This window comes from Corvus cornix, chromosome 3, assembly GCF_000738735.6.
Source record: "Corvus cornix cornix isolate S_Up_H32 chromosome 3, ASM73873v5, whole genome shotgun sequence".
Lineage (NCBI taxonomy): Eukaryota > Metazoa > Chordata > Aves > Passeriformes > Corvidae > Corvus > Corvus cornix.
The window spans coordinates 88,069,226-88,093,821 of NC_047056.1; the positions used below are offsets into that span (position 1 = coordinate 88,069,226).

At 36.4% G+C, this 24,596-nt stretch overlaps 1 protein-coding gene across 1 annotated transcript in view; it reads left to right on the forward strand.

Moving 5' to 3' along the window:
• The window catches only part of EYS (eyes shut homolog), an 852,840-nt gene that overhangs the window by 419,901 nt on the left and 408,343 nt on the right, over positions 1 to 24,596 (forward strand). The window contains exons 27-29 of the mRNA XM_019287512.3: positions 4,755 to 4,926; positions 5,449 to 5,527; positions 18,802 to 19,001. Of these exons, the coding sequence (XP_019143057.3) occupies positions 4,755 to 4,926; positions 5,449 to 5,527; positions 18,802 to 19,001 (451 nt within the window). The remainder of the gene's footprint in view (positions 1 to 4,754; positions 4,927 to 5,448; positions 5,528 to 18,801; positions 19,002 to 24,596) is intronic.

The following is a 24,596-nucleotide window of genomic DNA, read 5'->3' on the forward strand; positions in this document are numbered from 1 at the left end:
TATAATAAATCTTACTTAAGATGAAATCAACCAAAACAAGCTCAGTGACCTTATCAGCCCTAGTTTTCCATGTACTATACATAGAAAACTTTTGTTAACAGATTATTTACTCATAACAGGCTGAGACAATACTAAAATGATGTTAAAAGGACCTTGTGTTTTTCACAAGATTAATGTCAATGTGACAAAATGAATACTTGTTCTTTGCCATCAGTTACTATTTTTAAGTATGCTTCTAGATTTGTAAGAGGGTTGCTTTAGAATATGATGGTTGAAATACGCTGTATCAAAGTTATTTATTGGATATGAAAGACAAATTCTACTTAAAAGTGTCTTCTATGGAGACAAAAGCATTTATTTATATTATGTTTTGTATTCAGAAAATGTATTTATAACAAAGTATTTAAAAGCTGTGGAAATAAATTAATAGCTGGTAGAAATTATTACATATATTTTTTTCAAGATGTATTTTCTACATCTTTCTGTAATAGGGGAAATACCTTAATTTTTTCACCTCGTTTTCATGCCAGCTTGTTTCTTCTTTAATTATGACAGGCTATTACATTATTTTTCCATACACCAGTTTGTCTTTACATCACTTTTGATCCCAGATAGCTCAGCTGAAATATTTTTTGCTCTGTATTATGTTCTTGGGTTTTTTCTTGACCAGAAAGTCAGCCAAGAGTGATCATTTGCCATGCTCAATCATGGTCAAAATGGAACATTTTTGAATATATACCTATCCAAATTATGGAAGATATATAATGAAGATGTAAATAACTAAGTGTTAAGTATTGTTTTACAGTGTGTTGATGATAACTTCTGTTGATGATTTATAATTGCTTGCAGTTAAATGTTTCTTAGAGTTATAGCAGTAATGAAGAGCACTGTTAGATAAAAGGTATTTAAAAAAAGAAACAAACCACAACTGAATTTAAAAACCCCCATTAATTAAACGCTATAAACTTATGTAAACATGGTACTGGGACCTAAAATCAATCTAAAAATGGAAAGATTTTTCACAAGATTATCAATGTAATTAAAAATTTCTAAGATACATAGGCATAAAATATTCTTGCTCCTCTTTTCCTGCTTCTTTTAGGGTTTTACAGTCTTAAGCTGAAATTATTTAACAAATAATTAATTTTCTTTCTGTAACTGGAATATGCTCTGCAATATGGTTTGTAGTATTTCTGCTCATGTTTAATTTGTTAATTTTCATTCCTTAGATTTATGCTATACAATTTTTTTACATACATCATTGTCTTCATTATAGGTTATACATATGAGAAACCTATGAACTGATCTTTTGATTAACATCGGTCTATTATGAAATCTCATAGAATAGTCACAAGTAGTTGTCAATAGTCTTATAATATTTGATACTAAAATTGGCTCCAACAAGGGAACTAGGTGCTGCTGAGCAGTTCTGAAAGAACATCTCTCCTTTTCTCTCAGTTCTTTCTCTTTTCAAGAAGATGTAAAATTTTCAGTTACTAGAGAAATACCAACTTTCTTTTTCTTTTTTCTATATCATATATAAATTAGTATAACATTCGAACTTATTATTCTTTTCCATTTTTGAGTATGCTCTCAGCAATCAATTGCTTTTTCATCGTGCATTTGTTTTTCTTTTCAGGTAGAACATATTTGACTTTATTGTTGCACAAAATTCTGTGTTCTTCCTTTTCCTCTTTTCAAACAAGTATGTTCTCATAAATTGGTATCTTGAATTTTTAATCTTCTCAAACAGCACTCAAATCTTTTTATTATCTCATATTAAAAAAAAAAGAAAAAAAAAACCAGAATTGAAGAGTCTTCATCTTCCTCAGTCTTTAAGCCTAATAATGAAGTAATTTTACATTTGGTATATAAAGGTTTTACATATTCTTATAATATATATTTATAAGTTCTATTATATCTTCTTATGAGTCTGATAGGAAGTAAACAAGCCAGAATATATAGTATTTTCAAGCATCAAGTCCTGGGATGCCGCCACTTTCCTGGGCACCCTCTTTCAATGTCTGACTGCCCTTTCAGTGAAGAAAGTTTTCCTAATACCCACTCTGAACTTCTCCTGGTGCAACTTGAGGCCATTTCCTCTCATTCTGCCACTTGTTACTTGGGAGAAGAGACCAACCCCTACCTCACTGCCTTTCAGGCAGTTTTAGAGAGTCGCCTTTTCTCCAGGCTAATCAACCCAAACTCCCTCAGCTGTTCCTCATAGGACTTGTGCTCCAGACCCTTCACCAGCTTTGTTGCCCTTTCCTGGAGTTGGGGACCCAACACTGAACACATGATTCAAGATGCAGGTGAAAGACTTGACAGAAGATGTGAAAATCTCTAGATTAGAACGCAGTTGTAGAATTGTGCAAATGAGCTCCAAGAACGTCTGAGGCATCGCCAGTTAGTGAAGTGGCTTGAATATAAAGTAGGAATTGGAAAAGGCTGCTGAGTTTTCCTTATTAAGTTATGAGACAGACTGATCCTTCCCATGAATGGATGATTTGAAAGAGTAGGAGAATAGTTTCATCTAAGTCTTCTTTTCATCTTAGCGTTACTGTTATTACTCTATACTAGTCTTACATCTATGGCATTTCCTTGCCTCCTGCAGCATTCTGCCATGCTGGGGAGCCTCCAGGTAGCCATTAATACACTGACACACACCCCCCCCCCCCACATGGCATGTGTGAGGTACTTTTCCCCTTTCTTTTATGTGTGGAGGAATTATTTCTAGCAAGGTAAGTATGGTCTGTAAAGCAGAGCTCAAAGCACAGTAACTCATCTGGCACAGTCTGAGCTATGAAAAAGTTTACGGGCAACATTTTAAGCAAAGTGCTTGTTAGGTAGTATTATAATCTGTCTCACACCAACTTTACAGAATATTTGGTTGTATTCAGCAAGATTATTTCAATTAAAAGTTTTCATATTTTGAAAAAGGATTAAAAAAGAAGGCAGGTTTCAAATTAAATGACAGTCACATTGGAAGAGACTGACAGACTGTCTAGGTTATAGTCATAACCAATTTCCAGCCTTTTGTGTCTGCAGTGCAACAAATTGCAAATTTAGTACCTTTTGTTCTTGGAAATAATTTAAATGAAAATGTTTATTCATATCAGGATGGATTAATCCAGTGATCCCAGGGGATTAATGCTAGAGATATATTAGTGATGGATTAGTGATGTATTGTTCAGGGGGTATTAGAATATGGATGTTGAATTTAAAGAAGAAATTTTAACATCTGAATGTAAATTATTTTCTATAAGAACTATGTAAAATATTTTGAGTTTGTGCATTTTGGCAAGAACACGTGAGCTCCTAATATTGAAAATGTTATTTTCTTTGTTAGAACTAATACCTAAAAAACCCCTTTTTTTAGTTGTTTTTTTAAATGTAATTAATTTTCCTGTGATACATGTATTCATTTTCATCTTTAAACCTATTGTGCCATAGTTACTATAATGATTGTAGTTTTTATTCACAGAAAATCTCAGAAATTCTTTCTAGGGTGAGAATGACAAAATGGACTTTTACCCTCTAGAGATGTCTGAAACTTTTAGCACTGACAGGAGCAAAGGTTCATTTTTCCTATTAATACTGCTAATCCTTTCTTAGTACGGGAAAAATATGGAGATACCATCACAAGGCATTCCTGTTCTTTCCAACAGAGTTAGCCTTGGCAGAATCTAATCCTAATTATATCTCATGATACATGTCTTTTGAATACACTAGGCACAAAGTTGGAAAGGAAATATAATTATAAGTTTCTCAGCAGATTATGTTGTAATGAAAGCATATGTGAATATGTAATAATTGTCAATGATTACTTTAACTCATTCCAGAGTGTTCTCTTTTAAATTGTCCCAAACCAAGACCCTGGAGATGGCTGAACATCTGCCTGCCCATTGGAAGCAGCAAATAAATTCCTTGTTTTGCTTTGCTTACATGTGTGGCTTTAGCTTTACCTATTAAACTGTCATCTTGATCAACAAGTTTTCTCACATTTACCTTTTGTTTCTTCCCCCCATCCTACTGTGGGCACAAGCAGCTGGCTGTGTGGTGCATAGCTGCCTCCCAGGCAGCGGGCAGGCCTACAAAGAGACCTATGCACATGTTGTTTGTCAATTAGTATTTTGTAAAATACTAATATTATTTTAAGATAGTTAGATGGAAGTTGTGGCACGCACAAGCATAAAAGTGCACCACCATATCATTCCTAGTGAATGTCTTGAAAAAACAATATGAAAGAGTTTTATTTAGAGTTTTTTAGAACAAGTTTTTTTAGTCTTGCATCATTTATCAAAAGCCCCTGCATTTCAATTTCATTTTGAGAAAATAAGTATTATAGTTAGGCCACCACCAAGACATACCATTTTAGTTCTGTATTCCTCCTATAGGAAACCTGTGCTATTCAACTTCCTGCTAACTGTGTAACAAATTTAATCTTGAAATTTCAATTTCTCCATTGCTTGCAGGATGGTATTTAAAGCCTTCTTGCCTTGCCACAATTACAGATGTCATCATTTTATATTTGTCATTTATCATCATATATTTTTCAATATAACCATCCTTTTTGACATTTACACCTTAGCTAATTCCAGCTGGATATTCTTTATTGATGAATATCATGAACTATATGAACAATCTATGTAAATAAAAGCAATTATTTGGAAATATTAATATTAATAAATATACTGTTAGTTGGTTTGAGTTTAGAATTTAAAGCTTAGTTGCATTTCTGGATTTTCAAACAGGTGATAGGTGTGAAGAAAATATAGATGAATGTATGTCTTCTCCTTGCCTCAACAATGGAAGTTGCATTGATGGCATCAGTTCCTACAAGTGTCACTGTAAGAGAGGTTTCATCGGAAAAAACTGCGAGATAAATGCTAATGAATGCTTGCCAAATCCTTGTCTTCATGGAAGGTGCCTATTTTTATTTAACTATTGTTATCTCCATGATAATATACCTAACTAGCAATATTTAGCACTTAATGATATGGGAAGTTTGATGAAAATGCTTTTAATTACGTTCTTCCATAAAGTAAGAGTACAAGCTCACTTAAAGATGACAGATGTTTCCTGCTTAAGCTAATGTAGTACAGTTACATTATCTCAATTTCTCTTTCATTTTTGTTCATTACTGTAACTAGCATTCAGTAAGTGTGGATTAATTAGTGTTTAATATACTTAAAAGCAAATCTTTAGCTGTTACATGCCAACAAGTTGAAATTGGAAGACGTCTTCCAATGCAACAATCAGAGTCCTTACAAAATGCCTCAGCACCCATAGTATACACATTTGAAATCCATTACAAAACTATTGAAAAGTACCGTGGATTACAAAAGGTTACATCAGACCACTATTTTGAAATGCATGGAATGATACTACTAGTGCTGAATCTGGAATTGCAGAGCTTCATCTGAATAACACTGTTTTGTATTTCAGATGTGTAGATCTCATTGATGGGTATCAATGCTCTTGTGAACCAGGATGGACCAGCTCAAGATGTGAGATAAATATTAATGTATGTTTTCAAAATGTTTTTTTTAATTATAGGGGAAAGGGTAATAGGTCACTTGAAACTCATCTTTATTTAGTTAACCTCTGAAGTAAGTATATTGGAAATGCATGACAGAAATTGTTGTTTAAAATCCATTTTGAAAAGTGTATTATTTTTTGCTTACATGACGCTCCATTAGAAAAGACCATTAACAAAACGTCTAAAAAAGTTTAAAGGTGAAGGGTGAATGATAAATCTGAAAAGCCACAGCAAGCTAAGCCAACATTACTTGAAAATCATTTCTCCCTCCATTCAGGATGAATAGTATAATTACCTAATTTGCATGTTTGAGTCTCATTTGCTGTAGTTTAGCTGCATATTTGAATAGTAAACCTCAAGTTGCAATGTTCTACACTGAAAGTTGCCTTGACTTGTCTAAAATTTCAAAATCCAGGCAATGGTAGATTTCTATGATACAAAACCATTGGGTACTAAATACACAGCCCTCTCTCTCCTCTGAAGTTCATTAATAGTTTTATGCTCTCATGAGGAATGGCTGTGGACAAGAAGGCATCCATATATGCAAGTCTGTGCTGTGCAGATTCCCATGGTCAGCAAACCAATTTGGAGAAAGTGACTACATCTGGCAGAACAATGAACAGAGCTTATGATATTGACTACACTTTGCAGAAAGTATTGAATTGATTTAGACTTTTTTAGGTTTTCTGCCAAACAGAGTTTAATCTGATCTTGGGATACGATCCTTTTAAATGCATTTGGTCTCATGAGAAAGTCTGGCATGAACCTTCCTTCAGGCTATCTGCTTCTAATATTGTGCTACTGAATTGTCAAAAAACATTCCAAAATGTTATAGAAACTTCTTTTTGACTTATGTACGAATGCAGGGACTTTTCATAATTTTTTTATTTACAGCTTAAGGTACTACATAACTAAATATGTCTCATGCTACATAAAGGAAGTATAGTCCATAATTTTTCTGTTGAAAATCCGTGAAAGTCTCACACAAGGAGTAAATCTAGCTGGAATATTAGGTTCCAACTTCCTTTACAGAATGAAAAAGTCAGAAAATAAGTAATCCAGCTCTACAAAGTGCCCATCATGATATGATATGATATTGCAAATCTGTATGATTATCAGATGTTGCCAATGCTAATACAGAATACCCTTGGGTAATATTTTGTCTAGAAACATCCATGATTTACACTTTTCTCCATTTGAAGAGAACGAGAGATTAAATGACCTGTAGACAACATCATAAAATTATATTCAAAAGATAATCATATTTCATAGTGAGGTGTTTGAAAATGCATAGATTAGAAATTCATAGGAAGAAACAATATACATATACCTTTGACAGATTACTGTCAGAGTAACAGCTTCATTTTTTGATAGTCATTCTATTTGCATGCAATGTGATTCCCAGATTACACTATGCTGCAAGGGTCATATTTTACAGGTTCTATCATTGCATTCATCCTGTTCAGACATAGATCATGCCTATGCAACTCTTACAGTGGTCAGCTAGGCTTTCTGACTATGTAGGGGTATGCACATCACAATAATCATGGTAGGCTTATGCTCTGTAATTGTTTTTTTCTAAATTAGCTTCAGCCACTTCCTTTGTTTTAAAAAATAGTCATGATGTAATCCAGATAATTCACTTGTAGGTACATTTCTTTGTATTAAGGGATATGCAATTTCATTTGGTGTAGGAGCCAAGATTTTGTTCTAGAAGGAGGTCTGCAGGAGTGGCCTCCATGAGAATAGGTCAGGGGCTGCTCCATGCTGGGACCAACACATTTGAGTCAAATCCAACCAACCATCTGCGGGGGAGAATTGAGTCTCTCACTCAAGATGATGGCACCTTTGTAGAAATGTATTTAAGAAAGAGTACAAAACACTGCTCAGCAGAGTGAGGAGGAAAGAAGTGTGAGAAACAACCAGGCAGTATCCAAGGTCATTGAAGAAGGAGAGGGAAGAGGAGCTCGAGGTGCTGCAGCAGGGATTGTAGGAGCTGTAGCCCCTGAAGAGAATTATGGTGGAGTAGATATTTGCCAGTAGTCCATGGAGAGAACCATGACAGAGCAGACATCTGCACTGCATCCCACAGAAGACCCCATGCTGCAACATGTGGTTATGTCCTGAAAGTGCTACAGCCCATGGAGTGCCCAGACAGCAGCAGGCTGTAGGCAGGAACTGTGACACATGGAGAGGAGCCCATGCAGGAGCAGTTTCACCCTGAAGCACATAAAGAGGACCCACACTGAAGCAGGGGAAAAGTGGGAGAAGGAAGGAGCAGCAGAGAGGAGCTGATGTAAAGTACGATCCCTCTCTCCCACCCTGTCTGCACTTCTCAGGGTGAAAGGAGGAGGTAGAAAACTTCAAAATAGAGGAGTGAAGTTGAACTTGGGAAGAAGTGCAGTGTGGACTTATGTTTTTTTTTCTGATTCTCGCTGGCCCAAAATCTATTTCTAGTTCCAAGAACTTAAATTATTATTTTACGCATGTCAAGTCTGTTTTGCCTGTTACAGCAAATGGTAAGTGATCTCTCTGTCCTTATCAATCTAGGAGCTCCGTCATCTAATTTTCTTTCCGTGTCATGTAGGAGGAGGGAGAGTGAGAGAATAGCTGGGTAGTCATTGCAAGGTCAGCAACTAAGATGATTCAAATAACCAGTTTAAAAATAAAATATATTCATGTGTGTTTCCCTAGGCATACTTAGATATTTTTTCTTTACTTTTTTACCCTTGATTTTTTCATCCTCACCTATGTTGCTATAAAGTTTTCAAGAAAATACACTTCAAAACTTTCTCTGGTTGTCTAATACTTTTAGGTACAAAATAAGCACTTTATATCTTTATAGCCTATAACTTTTGCATATCTATTATGGAGTGCGTATATTGGAACTTCCCTATCTACTACAGTTTTCATTGCATTTTCATTTATGGAATTCACTCAAAAAAGAGTAACAGTAGAAATATATGCATTATATGAATCAATTTCAACGCACATGATTCTCTTTGACATCTGCATATTTTTGAAATGGTAAAATAATGTACATAATGGAAAATTGATCTTTTCTCTCTGACAAACATGGATTAATACTATGTGCAGTAAAAGCAATTATGGTTAGTAATAGACATTACTACTTACTCTTTTTGGCTTCTTTTTCTTTGCTATGGCAGATAAAACATGATTGACAGATGTGCTTCTTCCATGCTCAGTTAACACTGTCTCATCCTGTCAAAAAGGAAGCAAAAAACATTTTGAGTCTTTACACAGGAGAATATTCAGCTTGTTGGTGCTTCATCTTGTATCAGATAGAAAGCTGTATCTGATAGAAAGCTGATCTGATAGATCAGACTACATGCTAGGGTTGTTGTTTTTTTTTTTTTTATCTGGTTTTACTGATCTTTTCTCTCTGTTTTCATAAAAGATAGAAACAAGTGGTAAATCAGGAAAATCAACTAATTTTCTGCACAAAGGCACCACAGTTTATGCACATGCAGAGGCTACTTCAAGCAAATATTTATTCATCAAGACTAGCCAGATTGCACAAAATATACGGGTATGGCAAACATCAGCGGATGTACAAAGACCCTCAGATAAGGTGGATGCTCTTCATGCCTCTCTGAGACTTTTTCACACTCCTGAGTATTTTTACCTATTGCTAACTAGTTTTAAAAGCATTGGGTAAATTTCCTGAAAGAAACTAAACTCATGTTAACTTCCAAAAATAATGTGGTTTATGTACAAGATGCAGATAGGTAAATCTAAGAGCAGGAGGAGAGGGAGATATCCACCTTATTCTGCAAAGCACAGTATCTGTAGTTACAGACCCATGGGACAATTTCAGTGTGTGTAACATTTCAGAGACCTCCTGGGCATAAGACAGGAAGTTTATTTTAAGAGTGACTGAATTAGAGTCTTTTAAATAGAAAGTAATAGGAAAAATAGATAATATAAACTGGAGAATTAAAGAAATGGATGAGACCTACAAGAATGTTGAAGAAGAATTTCACCCCCAAAGTGCTAAGTCCTGTGAGGACATTCAACTGACAGGCATGTTTCTAATCTCTTGTATGAGAAAATCCTATCAACTGATATCATAGTATGTATACTAAACAACAGAGTATATCCTAAACCCCAGGAACATTAAATTATTTTACTTAGTTTCAGGAAAATAAACTATATAAAAGTGAGGCCCACAAGCATATTAATGGCTATTGAACAAATAATGTTAAAAGCTCAGGTAAAATGTGTGCTACAGCTGAAGAACACAAAGAGGTTCAAAGCCCCTGAGTGGCTTAAGGCAGAAACTTAAGGCTGTCACAAGGAAAAAATGGCATTTTAACAAATGGAGAGTTTGCCTACATGGAAATAATAAAAAAAAATTTTAGAACATATTAATTCAAATGCTGTCAGGAACCCCGAAAACCTAAAACAAAAATTGGAAAGTGTCTTGTAAAGGGCACTCTAAATTTTAAAAATTTCTTCACATCTATCAAAGTCTGGATGTAGGGAATTGGTGGGATTGCTTGATGGAGAAAGTGTAAAATGTGTACTCAAACAGGGTTTGAGAGAAGCTTAGTGAATTCTTTGCATTTGACAATTGCCAGGAGGACCTCACAAAACAAAGAGGGAAAAGGTGGCAGATAAGCTTCAGTGTAAAGTGACATTCTAGGGAGAAATAGCCTCATACAACTGAATTCAACTGTCAGTTACAACTGAATTCAACTGTCAGTTACAACTGAATTCAACTGTCAGTTACAATTCAGGAAAGAAGATTTGGAACGACCATTGACAGTTCTCTGAAGTCATTGTGTCAATCTACAGCCACAGCAAAGCATAGCAAAAAAACCTGCTGGGCATGTGTCACGATCTGCTAATGCAAGCGGGGTCGTGATGGTTCGTTTATCGATCTCAGAGTGTAAAAGTACACAAGAGATTTAGGTTTTAATCAAAACAGTGCACCTTTATTAAGTGCCCACAACACAGTAATGCGACAGAGGAGACTAAGAGAGAGAGAGAGAAAAACAAAGTAGAGAGGGGGAAAAAGAGGGGCAATAGCTACCAACGGATGAGACGAAGTCCTTGTGGTCTTCCGCCAATAGATTTGTCTTCTTTCCGTGGGGAGATCTCGGACTCGGTTATTTCAGAAGGTCGCTTTATAGTCCTTTTCAGAAGCGAGGGGCAACTGGCCAAGAGGCGGGGAAATCTACAGCCATTGTTATGGGGTCCGTTGCTTTGGGAAGCAGGTACAGGACAGACGTACAAGACAGGTGTACTGGAGAGGTGTACAGGACAGGTTGTTCCTTTCCGCTTCAGCGCAGTCCTTCCCACCTGGGCAGCAAGAATGGCACAGTCCATTGTGACCTGCACTAATTTTCCTCAGGAATGCGTACCAGTTCCCAGTGGGCACACCCGCATGCCACACTTGGCAGACATCCCACCTCAGCAGGGCCAGGACTCCTGTGTTCAGTCTCTGTCCTTGGCGATGATCGTGAGGCAGATGAGGGATCTTCGGACCATCTCTTACAGCATGATCAGGAAGAGTATGAGGAACCAGACAGAGGACATGATTTCCCTGCTACATAACCGAGGTGGGCTCATACATTGGTTACTGTGCATGGTTCTGTACCCTGCACCTTAAGGAACACAGGTAGAGTTAGTGAAGCTACAGAGAATAACAAATACTATGTGAATTGAAAAGTTGACATATAAGGAGATATTTAAAGGGCTGAAGCTATTCCCTTTTAAGAGGGGAAAGCTGAAGGGAACGTAATCAAGATTTAGAAGACTACTGCACTGGAAGATAAATGGAAAATCTCTTCTGCAAATTCTGTAATGAAATAATCTGTGGAGACATAAAAAAATAAACAGAGAAATATTTGGAAGAAAACAAACTACTTCCTTTCAGAGGAAGCAGAGAACCCCTAGAACTTGCTGCCCCAAAAGGCTGGAGAGTCAGGTCATCTCTTAGTAGGTTCAGAAAAATTAGGCACATCACAGACAACAGGTCTATAAGTGAATGATAAATAAACCAGTCAGGGAAATATACTTTATCATGTCTGATTAGACAGTTCTGCTTGCTGAAGAGAGGATGCATGGGACATAGATTTTGCTAAAGTGGCTTTCCCTCCACCACTACTGTAGACAGAATACTGGACCAGATGGAGCACTGGTCTGATCCAGTATGTTCCTGCTTTGTATCATTGTCTCAAAATTAGGTTTATTTTTATTATTTTTTCTCTTCTCCTTGTGTTTGGAATCCAAAATTTCAAGGTGAAATATTCTTATCATTTTGAACTCCTTTTGAATTGAAATATGTTGGATAAATCCAACATTCTGAAGTACAGACACAAGTTTTCCTAGTTCATTCCTCAAGATGTTGTATATATATATTTAATCTACCAAAACAAAAAGTTTGAGAAAGTTAATAATTTTAAAAAAAAAGTATTCACTATTATATTAACTGCAAAAAATAGCGTAATAATTTTACTCATTAGAAAAATACACTTTATAGTTTTTTTAAACATCAAATAGAAATACATCTGGAGCATTCATCTCATACTTTTGTATGTGATCAACACTATCAAGATTTAACCCAAAGTATACACACTGTAAAATTAGATTATTTTTTCAAAATCTGGATTCAGTATTCATTAAAACAATATGCATACTATCTTCTGTATGTAAAAAACCTTGCTTTAAAATCTGAATTAGCTTCTAAAGCATTCATCTACAGCCTTTTTTACTTTCTGCCTGCTTTATTTTTTATTTCACTCCAAACCCTTAGCCACATGGCTCTTGCTTATTAAAAAAAAAAATCAATTTTGAGCTGAGAATAATGTTGTCCTATCATTAAATGAATGCAAGCATGCCTCTTGAAAGCGTCTTTCTTTTGTGGTGTAATATATATCTTTAAATTCCTTTCTTATCCCTTTCTTTCGTCCCCTTGCCCCCCATCCCAATAGTGGATTTGCATGAGTTATCTTAAGAATCATTCCACTTTATAGCTACCTTTTTGATATGAAGCAAAACGTCACTTAAATAAAAATAAGTCTACATTTACTTTTTTTTTTTGCCTTGAATCTCCTTCATAGAAATAGATTTTAAAGTGTAGTTAGAAATAACTTTGGATTTCTAATCAGCATTTCCAAGGAGGACTAATGGAAAATAAGTCCTTCCTGCCAGAAAAGAAAAAAAAAATCCTAACTTCCAAAATGTACTTCTAGATTTTGTTTTAAGAAAGAGTGTTGAACATTATTTGGAAAAATAGTGGATTTTCACTATTTTTTATTAGTTTGCCAAAATGTGTTCCCTTACAATTATTTCAAGCTATGGATTCTGAATTTGGAGATAATATAATGAGATATGTAGAAGGTTGGGCTTTCTTAGACTGACCAACCTCACTTCCAAAGACAGATGTCAGTATGGACCTGCAGATTTGGATATGGAAGTAGAATGCCTTGAGCAAAGTGCCTTTCTAGGTCAGTTGTTAAGAGTCCAGATTTCAGAACAATTCCATGCCAGCAGAAGCAGTGAACTGTGCCATGCCAGGTGGACCCTCTTAAGGGACAGTCATTTTCTTCCTAGAAAAAACAAGATTTACTGCACCATGACATTCAAGGAACAGGAAATACAGAGAAGAATAAATTATTGTGCTCTAATAAATGTAGTGGGTCTTGTATGACATTGTTTGAACTAAGGATTTTTAAAAAAATCTACCCTTAGAAGACCTGCATAACTAGAAATCTCAATATTCTTTCATTTTTTTGCCTTGATTTTTAAATTGCTTTGCTATGCTAGGAAAATCAATAAGGACTTATATTTACTGTAAAAATAGTTAGTAAAAATAACGCCAGAAAATTGCCATTCTGTTCTCCTGTCAGAAGTCTGTATATTCCATTTACTTACACCTCCATGGAAATGAATACTTGTATTTGAATTTTATTTGCCTAGAGCATATGTTTTAGAGATGCCTTGAGCCTTTATTTGAAAATATAAGGAAGTTTTACAGTGACTGACTCTCAGCAGTCAAGTTGAACCTTATCTCTTGCTGGATATATCTGGATTTGGGGAATCCAGGTAGTTATTTTTGTACTGACTTTCTCTGGGAGTTAAATACTTAATTTATAATAGTTCTTGTGAAAATAACTGTGCACAGCCATTATCTATCTCTCTCTCTCTCTCAATTTTTTTGGTGATTACATAAACCTGAGAACACTCATAGAGTCATCAAGAATTCTGGGACTTCTTATAGCAAAGAACTCACACTGATTATTGCTTTTAATAGCTAGAAACAGATCTTTACTCCATAAATTTTTCTAATAATTTTTAACCTGTATATATTGTTTTTAGCACTATCATGTGAAAATTATATATACGATGTAATAATGTTTATGAAAAAAATCCTATCCTAAAAATTCTGTTAAGTCTTATTTTTCTTAGATTTAACTTACTGTGAAGTATTTTAGATAGTACTTAAATAGTCTACATTTTTTGACACCCTTTGTAGTAAACAGATTCCAGAACTTGGCACAATATCTCAGTTTCCACTAACCATAAAAAGAGAAATAATCACCTGTCTTAGTAAGTTATAGTGTAAGTCATAGTTCCCCTCTCTGAAGATTTAAGGGTAGAATTAGCAATTTTTTCCATAGCATTCCAACAGGAGTTCATGCTGATAGTTTGTCCATTATAATTTTTAAATCTTTTCCAAGGTCATTACTTGTTAACAACACATAAACTCAAAGGATTCCTTGTTAGGTCAAAATGGAGAAAGCTCCTGCTGCACAGAAAAAAAATACCAAACTCAGAATAACAAATGCATACTGAAAGGGACCCCTCCTGCTTTACTCCTACGAGGTCAGATATGAGAAAACTCAAAAGATACTTGAATGAGTATAAAGTGTGTCAGACTCATGAAGAGTTGCTAAAAACTCTATACAAGTAATTACAGTTATTTAACTTCTATTTTGTTGAATCATTTCCTTACGTTGGAGCTTATTAAAGCCATCCATGCTTTTAAAGATGAGCTGGGAAGGGGAGCAATGGTAGGCTGTAAAGTGTGAGTAGTGGGCATCTCTAAAAGATGTGAGGAAGGTTGAGGAATAAGCAGAGCACCCCAACTGAAGTCAATAAGGGTGGAGTTTTTTTGGGTTTGTTTGGTGACAGTGGAAGGAACAAACCCCTTCAGAACAAGAAAAAGATGAGAAGATGAGGCCTTAGGAGCTGCTTTTCTGTTGTGGTTTCCTTGGCTGTGGGTGGCTGTAGCCCTGGTTTGACTGAAGCTGCCCTTGAACAGAACAAACAAAACAGAAAGGGAAAAAGAAAAAGGGGCAATGACGGCCACAGGAAAGCTAGGCATTATAGCTCTGTTTGGACAGGTTACTTGCTCTAATAGGACAGAAAAGAAAGTTTTACAGCCTATGAATACCCAGATATGATGAGTTCCCTTTGTCTGGCTACCAGACATCCACACAGCCACTCCAGCACTCCCCCTCCTTATCAGGAGAGAGGGAGGAAATAAGAAAGGAAGCTTGTGGGTCAAGATAAGGACAGGAAGATTGGTCATGGTCACCGATTATTGTCACAAGAAAAACAGACTCAGCCTGGGGAAGATTAATTTAATTTACTGTCAATGAAAAACTAAAAGACTTTCCTTCCAACCTGCTGGAACACGTTCTTCTGCAGAGCCTCCTCTCCACAGGCTGCAGCTCCTGCCAGGAGCATGGTCAAGCATGGGCTCTCCATGGGCTGCAGCCTCCTTTGGGGCACATCCCCCTGCTGTGGTGTGGTGTCACACCCATGGCAGCGTGGATATATGTTCCTGTGTGGTCCTTTGTGGGCTAGAAGGGGCCGACCTGCTTCACAATGGTCTTCTCCAGGACCTTCCTGGGGATCCCTGGTGGATACCGCCTCCCTCTCCTTCTTCTCTGACCTTTATGACTGCAAGGGTTTTTTTCACACTTTTTTTCTCACTCCTGTCTCTGATGATTTTCTGCACAGTTTTATACCCTTTCTAAACACATTGCCCCGCCCCGGGCGTGGGCTCAGCCGTGCCCTGCGGTGGGTGGTTGGATCCGGCTGGAACCGGCTGTGTCCGGCTGGCACAGCCCTGGCCTCCCCTCACAAAGCGGCCCCACCCTGCAGCCCCCCACCCACTGCAAGCAAAACCTTGCCGCACTAAGCTATTTTAACAAGACTGCAGCAGAGAGATACCCGAGTTATCTTAATGACTTGTGTTAAACAAAGCTGTCTGCCAGGCCCGTAACAGTGTGTTGCTGCTTGGGCCAGAGTGATGAGGCCAGGTGGGTGTGAATTTGGAGAGTCCGGCACATGCACACAGGGCCTCAATGCTGCCATGGCCACAGGGAGGCCTTGGGTCTCCTGGCCGCAGCTGGGTGAGCCGAAGGCAACCCAATCATACAGTGAGATTTTCTGTGTTGTCAGAGGAAACTAAAAATGAAAGTAGGGCTTGAAAAAAATTAAGATATCTGAAAGATAGTAATTAAAAAGAGTACTTAATGTTTGTAGAAAGTTCTGAGGAAGAAAACAAGTTGCAGACCAAAGCTGACACTGTTGCCCCTTGACCTCTCAGTGTTATGACTGCTCAGTGGGACCTGGAGGTCTTAGCATGTTCTCTGCTTTCTAAATGGAATAATTCTGCTGAGAACTCCAACACAGGGCTGACAGTAATTTTGTGCCTTTTGAGGGGAGTTTCATTTTGGTATTATTTACTTTGTGGTGGGGTTTTTTGCTTGGTTGATTTTTTGGTTTTGGGGGTTTTTTGTCTGTGTATGTGTCTTTGGTTCTTTTTTTGGTTCCTAAACATTTATTGCTAGCAAATTGTTAGTAGAACTTGAACAAAGTCTTAAGAGGTTTGCTGTCAGATTAAGATTTTGTCTCTGAAGATGAAAAATTATGCATTTTCAAACTGAAATTAAAGTTTCAGATTTAGTAAACATTGAAAAGACCCCATGAATATAAGAACGTACAAATTTAAGGATGAATAAGTCAGTAATTGTGACACTCCTATGTATCAAGAAATTTGTGTTTTGCAAAAGATAAAATGACCCATCTTTGTGAATGTTATTCTTGTAGTTTTCATTTTTCTTAGTTATTCAGAGACAATTTTCCTATGAATAATTTATCTGATCACTTCTAAGCAAGAAAAGGTTAAAAAATATCTTATTAGGTTGGGAACTGGGCACCTGAGGTGATCAAGAAAGTATTTTTCTCCTACTGTACTGAAGAAGAGAGACAATGTTTCTAGGACCACGAGTCCCTACAATTGTTGTTCTGATTTGGCAACTGTCTGGTTTGGGGTCATAGTTAAGATTCAATCTCCCATTATATAAAGGAAGACAAAGTGAAAATAGCATTGGTGTTTCAGTGAGCTTATCTTCAGAGAATCAGGGTAGTTGGGAATTTTCTGCAGTCAGCTATTCCCTAATGTCATTGTGTAAAATTGGTCTCTCATGGGATCTAAGACAGGCAAGACTTGGTAACAATTATCTTGCAACTTCAGTTTGTCATTTCATGTCCTTGTTCTTTAAACTACAAACTACAGCATTTGCTGGTAGTGTGGTAGCTCATGAACTTTGCAATAAAGTTATCTGTGGCATTTTTAACATAGTTCTGTCTTTTCACTGACACAAATTTTCTTTCATGAGTTAAGAGCAGTTCAGACTAGCAAGTCTCTGGGTATCGTGTATTCTGGTTTTTTGTGAGTCTAATGATGAACTTTTAGCTGCAGCACATCAGAATATACTGGAAAGTGATAGGTGTGATTTCTTTCCTAAAAACTGTCTGACATTTATCTTACTGTAAAATCTTAAAAGAACAATGCATTTCACAAAAGAAAATAAAAAGGTTTTGCATTGTTCACAACTTGGTACAACTGTGATAGTGTATTGAATGAAAGCTGAGAGCATTTGTCTGAGCTTTATCCTTAGTTACTTTGATGATTTTGGTATTTTTTGGACTTTAACTTTTGAATCATATTTGATCCATTAATTGATATATATTTAATTTATTCTGCTAATGAGAATAAATTAATTTTGGGTTTTTAGTGTAGAATACTAGTGAATACAAATTAAGAAGACTAGACAAGTTAATGGAATAGAAAAAAGTCAGGGAGTTGGAACTGAGAATTGAGATCTTTTTATAAACAAAAAAAGGACACTACTGTCTGCCAACAAAAAATGTAATTAATATAGCAAAAGACTACTTCTAGAACCTAGACACAGGATTTTTGGCAGTCTGTAGGACTATCTCCATCTTCCTGTGGGATATATAATTCGATTAGCTTATGTAATGCTCACTAATAAATCATCCTATATACACCCAGATGGAGAGCTTATAGGAAAATAAGTTGTTTTTTCACAATTCCCCATGGATATCTGCATTTACATTCTGTCAAAGCTACTGTGGTACCTGCAGGAAATGTGAGTGCCCTTGGATATCCTTAAAGAATTAAACCTTCTAAAGTTACGGGAGTGTGAAAGTAAATTTAGAATACTGGATTTAGCTAGATTATTTGGGTTGTAGCTGCAAAATACAACTCCTTTCAGGTACAGGTTAAACGTAGGTTTCTGTGCTCAAGGGCAAACCCACATTTTTTGCACTGGCTATTGCACTAACTCTCCTGTAATTCTGGAGAAATATGAACTTGCTGCTAATTTGCGTGGTTTGAATTTGCTGATTTTTACATTAGCTTTATCAGAGGAAATTGTTATTATGTGAACACATAAACATTTTCACGTTTCTATTTGCAATATTATGCATTAATTGACAATGAGAAAATATTTTTCAGGAAATCCTGATAAAAGGTTTGTGTGCATTCATTTATATAATTCTTTATTCTGTCCAGAATTGCTTTGCTAATGTGTTTTTTTTTACAGCAGTCAGCCCTAATGCAAAAAATTAGAAGAAATAATTGTATAGACTGTGGCTCAAAAACATGCTTTAAAAATTTAATTATGAGTGGAATTGCATACTTTTGGCTGTAAGACTGCATATATAAAGCTATATTTGCATCTCTGCAAGATTAATGAGTAGGAACAAATATAGTGAGTGTGAGTTGTAATCAAAGGATCTCTATATAAACAAAAAATTGTCCCAAATTAGAGACTTCTGTTTATCAGACAATAAAAAAGTCCGATACTTTTTCTAATCTGCAGATTCAGTCTCTTGCTGTTGAGATGAATGAGTAACTAATGTGTTTTAAAGATGTGTAATCAATGTATTATTATTATTTCTTTTCTCAGGAATGTGAATCTGCTCCCTGCATTAATGGAGGTTCTTGTCAAGATGCCATCAATGCATTTGTTTGTACTTGCCTGAGTGGGTACACTGGCAGGTTTTGTGAAGTTGATGTTGATGTTTGCAGTGAGTCTACACTGAACTCAGTTCTGTGTTACAATGGAGGTGTATGTGTTGATGGACCTGGAAGAACTTTTCATTGCAGGTAAGTATAAATACTGTCATATAATTGGTTTAGTTAATACAAATTGATTTGTTAATATTTCAGGGCAGTACTGATACTGTGTGCACTTTGTGAACTCAAATGGATTTGGTGCTCAGTCTAATGCTCAAAAATAATGTTATTTTAAACCATTCACTGCTTAACATGAGACCCTTCTATCTGAAAAGTTATCTTCAAGTGCTTTTTGGAATCATATGTGGAAATTTCTAACATAAAGTGACACTAAAATATTTAAAATTATTATGTTTACAGATATGTATGTACTCATGTGTTTTGTACTCAAAGGGAAAATTAAGTTGCAATCAAATTTAGATGATAGGTAATTTATATACTATGTGTGCACATACACATATCCAAAGCAACTTCCTAAGATCCGTCATCATCATTCTCCAGCTGTTAAAGACTTCTGCCTAAATACATGTAATTTTATAGCTTATATACTTCTAATATAGCTTTAAAATTAGGCTACTTTATAGACTGTGTACATTATTGTATCAAATCTTAATATCCAAGTCCCTTTTCAATTGCTACATTTGTAGAAATATTAAATACTAAGAACTTATTTTATAAACATTCCTAAGAAGGAAACAAATATCTTCTCCTATACAATCATATGTTCAAGGTCCCTCGGGGTACTTTACTCCTGTGAATCAACTGCAGCACTCAGCTTGGTGTCATATGCAAACTTGCTGAGGGTGCCCTTGATCCCACTATGTATGTCACTGATGAAGATATTAAATAGTGTTTATCCTATGCCAACTCAAAAATATGATGGTTTGGTTCAAACGTTTCAATACGTGCTAAAGTAATTCACACTCTTTTAATTCTGCAGTGGGCTACTACCTGCACAAAGACTTCTGTTGTGACTCAGATGTCTGATAATTTGTTTTGCTCATTTTCGTTTGATCACCAGTTTGAAAATTCAATCCTGTGTATTCTCCTATTTCTTCTTTCCTGGCTCATGTTCACTGTAGACTCCTGTGCTGGTTTGGACAAATTTGGAGGAAAAATATCCTCTTATAGAAGGCAGGTTACAACTATCCTTCCCCCATCAGGTTCGGGGAAAAAATAAATTTTCCTCGGAGGAAAGTGAAAGAGATAAAAACTATTTATTTAACAAACACACGGGAGAAGGATAATAATGATAAAAAATAAAACCTCTCACTGTGGAGAGAAACCTGGGAAAATTTCTGAGTCCTTCTGTAGATGTGGTCTCTCTCCTCCTCCTCGGGGCTGGGTCTTGTGCCCACCTCCAGGGCCTCGGTGGAGAACTCTCCCGAAATGTTCTGATGTTGAAACAGTCCAGAAGAGAAGAAGGGAAAAAACCAAAGTCCCAGGAAAACAAAGTTCAACTCTCCATCTCCCTCCAGATAAAAAAGAGCTGAAAAACTGGCTGAAAAAAAGGGTGCTTTTCCGCTCTTGCTGCTTGCTGCCACAGAAGCAAAGGAGTCTGTATCTCTGTGTCCTTGAACAAACTGCTTTGAAGAGTTCCCTCAGGTTTTTTTTCCTCTCCTCCCTCTCAGGCTCAGTTTAAAGGCACAGAAAGGCACAAAAATAATTTCTGGGCATAGAGCAGCGATAGGGGATACACATCATAAAGTCACCCCAAGACAACTCCTTTTTTTCAAGTTTTATGTACTACAGCATCCTTTCTTCTTTCACAGATGAATCCTCTGAATTAAATGAAATTGCTTTTATTTCTCTCCTTTTCTGCTTGGGAGCTTATGCCAAACATTGTAAGGGTATTTACCTGGCACTTGCTTCTGAGCCCAGCATTGACCATCAGGAGGACATCATGGAACCAGAGTCAGGGAATTTGGAAGCAATTATAATCAGAATTTTTAGTGTTGCCAAGATTACAAAGGTTTCCAGGAGTGTTGTAAGACTACAGTAAGGTAGGTTGATGTAAGGTATTGTTATGATCCTGCAAAAAGAAGTGACATACTTGATACATCAATTTCTTCTGATGGGGACCAGGGAAAGGACTTTTTCAGCTGATTTCCTCTCCTATATTGATATGCTTTAGAAAAAAAATGTAACTCCCTTTCCTATCCTTCAGCAGGTGCTACCATTCCAAGTAACGTGTACAAGTAGAAGTAAGAAATATAAAAAGATCATAAAGTCAGGTTTGCTCCTGTACTATGAATGTTACAATGTAAACCCTACTCCTTTTGGACCCTTCTGTCCACATGTTTTAAGCAGTCTGAACCATGCTCATGTACAGACTGGAGGATAGGAGTTACATGGAGGATGGAAAAGTGGAATTGAAAAAAAAAAGGAAGAGAGAAAGATCTCCTACTCTAGCAAAACACCACAAACATTCAAATGCATAATGAGTCGTAATGCCTGTTACACACTGTGGAATAGGAAGCAAAAAGACATTAATCCAATATTGCTTAGAGTCTTCTTGTTTTGAGGATATGTCTTGGGATGTTTCAATTTTGTGGCTGGTAGATCAGGAAATAGGAAGTAGTTGAAATGGTGTAGTAATGGGCAAGTGTCAGGCTGCCTTAACTGTGAGCACCACTGCCAGCTTCAGCTATGATGTATGTGATATTTTACTCAGTAGTACAATGAACAGTTCAACTTTCCTTGAATTACGTGTGAATTAATTACATGAACAACCCTACAGGCTACTTCCTGAAATGAATATGAAAAATACCCTTTGGGATAGTCCTTGAATTGTGTGTTATCTGAAATATCTTTCTGTCTTCAAACCCTTGATATAAAAATAAAACAACTCATTGGAAAGGAGAGGGATGCTGGGAGTTGTAATTCAGTTCTATCCTGGGCAGATTGCCACTGAATCTGTGCTTCAGGAAACAGATTACCATCTGAAAGGATGCCCACCTACCTTCCTTTGTATTTCAGTCTTCTTAATTAAAGGTGCTGGCTGCCACAACAATAAACATTATATGAATCAGCAAATTAATAATAAACATAACATTGGGCTCAGGGGGCCTTTCAGAAGGCAATTCAATCCAATATACAGATGATTGATATAATGAATATGTAATAGGAATTCCAAAGCCTTTTCATGGTATGTTCCAAGTGTTCTGAAGAAAAGAAACTGTTTACATAAAATACTCTGAAATTTCTCATTCTATTTGATCCACAGTTGGCTCATCCACACTTTCTCATCTTTTGGTCCCTGACCATTCAGTATGTTTGGCTTGGAATTTCAAAATGTAAGCATGATAATAATATAAAATATTCCTCCTTCCTCACTCATTCTTGTATTGGCCTTTTTCAAATGTGCATTTCAGGTACTTCCTGCTGACTACGTTGAGAAGACATAGTGTCTTGGAAGGGTTATCTGGGTAGTGCTTTCAGTCTGATCAGGTGAAAATAATGTCAACAGCCCCAGTACAGGTCTTGCCTTAGATCAGGTTCTTTAATATTATAGCTTCATTGTACTTTTTCAGCACTTCATAGCACGTATGGGCTTTGTAATTGGGTTTTTTAGGGAAAACAGAGGAAACTTTTGATGTCATTCTGTCTTTTTCAATTTTTTCATAATTTAAATATATTTATTGCTTTAAGTTTGTGGGTCTGAGAGGTGTGATGAGTCACAAGAAAGTTTGACCCTATCTTTTGATTCACAAAGAAGACTGGTGCTTTTTAAATGCACTTTTTGGATTATATTTGACTATATAATTTGTTTCAGAACTGAAGCTTTTTTGGCAGCATCTTTACAAGATTATTTTTTACTCAAGACAGTAAGAGTGAATATTTGATCAACAGAATTACTGATCAAAAAAATGCCAAGTTTTTTTCCTTTCAGCTCATGAGATCTTAGAAAAAAATCTAAAATAGGAATATATTATTCTACATTTCCCCCAAATAAACTGAGATTATTTTTAAACATTCATTATGATGTCTACCTATCTATTCTTTTATTCTACTGATAAGGAAGCAAAGGTTAGATTTTAGAGCATCTTGTTTCCAGCACCTTTGTGTTCTAATTTTCTTGATCTGTTTGAGCAAGGAGCAGGAGGCCTCATAATTAGCTAGGACCTCTCCAGGGATCTAGGAAAGGGATTAAAACAATTCAAGCATGGAGATGCTGTATGAGCACAAAACTGGAGTCTGGAAGACGTATTACTCTGTGGCTGTGGTATGCAGAGCATGTATAAGGTAAACGATATACTACTAGTATGAAGCAAATAGTTGTGGGGGGACCCTAGCAGTGCAGTCTTGTAGGGCAACCTAGGCAACTGTAACAAATTTTTTTTTTTGAAGAATCACACTTGTTTAGGGTTTGGTAGTGTTTTTAAACAGAAATGTAATTTATCAGTACTGTACATGTGTCCTTTACCCCAAAGGGAATAGAACTATTCTTTGAAGTTGTTCATGTCAGCTGGCTCTCCAGGTGATATACAAAAGGTTCTCCTGTACTTTGAAAGGCTTAGCATGGGGAACATTTACACAGCTGTGTGCCCCCATGAACTTAAAAAGTGACTTAATGGTAAAGTATTTGTTTTGAGATTCACTCAGGTCTTACATGCTGGGTAACAGTAAAAGCATCTGCTGGAAGATTGCTAATTGAAAAGTTTCATTTAATTTAGATGGTGATAGACAGCTTGCAAGGCCTGACCAAATCTGCAGAGTACACATTACACAGAGCTATGCATCTAAATTTCTCAGAGCACTGCAATAAATGTAATAAGCGAGTCATTCTATTATATGGAAGAAACAACTTCAATGGATCCTTTGAATCTCTTAAAACTGGCAAGCCATAAAACAGTAGGTTCTCACATTTGTATGAACTGTGAATATGTATGCAGTACGCTCTGTTTCATCTATGAAAACAGATGCCCCTCCATTTATATGTAGATAACAAGATGGATTCTGCTATTTTCATAATTGACTGCCTAGTTTTTAACACTTAGTGAAGCATGAATGTTTTAATGTTTTCATTGTTTATATATATAATATGTTACATGAAAATAAAAGAAGGTGTTTATGGATTCAAGCCAAGAACCATAAAATCTTGTATGCTATTTCTAGCAGTGGCCCTAAGGGGATTGCTGGGAAAAAGTATGAAAAGTGCACACGTTATTTGTCCTCCAGTATTCTCCCATGTTCTCTCAAATGAGGGTTTTCCTCAGCCTGTTTTGATTCACTCAATAGAAGTCAGTGAGTCTTACTTACACCATCTTCCCTTGAACATATATAAACCTTTCTTCTGAGGAGGGGGCTTTGACTACCCAATCCCCATAGATCCCTGCCCATATCAGCTGTTCTGTGCCAATATGGTAGAACAAACAGACCCACAGGTCTCACCTGTTGCATAGAATAATACCTCCCTATTTTAAATTTTAATCACTGCTGCTGCCAGCTTTATCCCATGTCTAGTGTGGAAAAGGAGAATGAAAAGATGATTCCAAGCCAAACTTCCCTTGTTTTTGTGGGCCACTGCCACATTGCCCCATGCCCCTTGCTTTCTAGGGTAAAGGTTTCATGTTTTCCCAGTCCTTCCTCCTTCAGAAGCCATCATAAACTTTTAGTCATCCTTGTCACCCTTTTTCAAGGCTTTTTAATTCCTACTTTCCCTTTACTAAGACAACGGGAAGA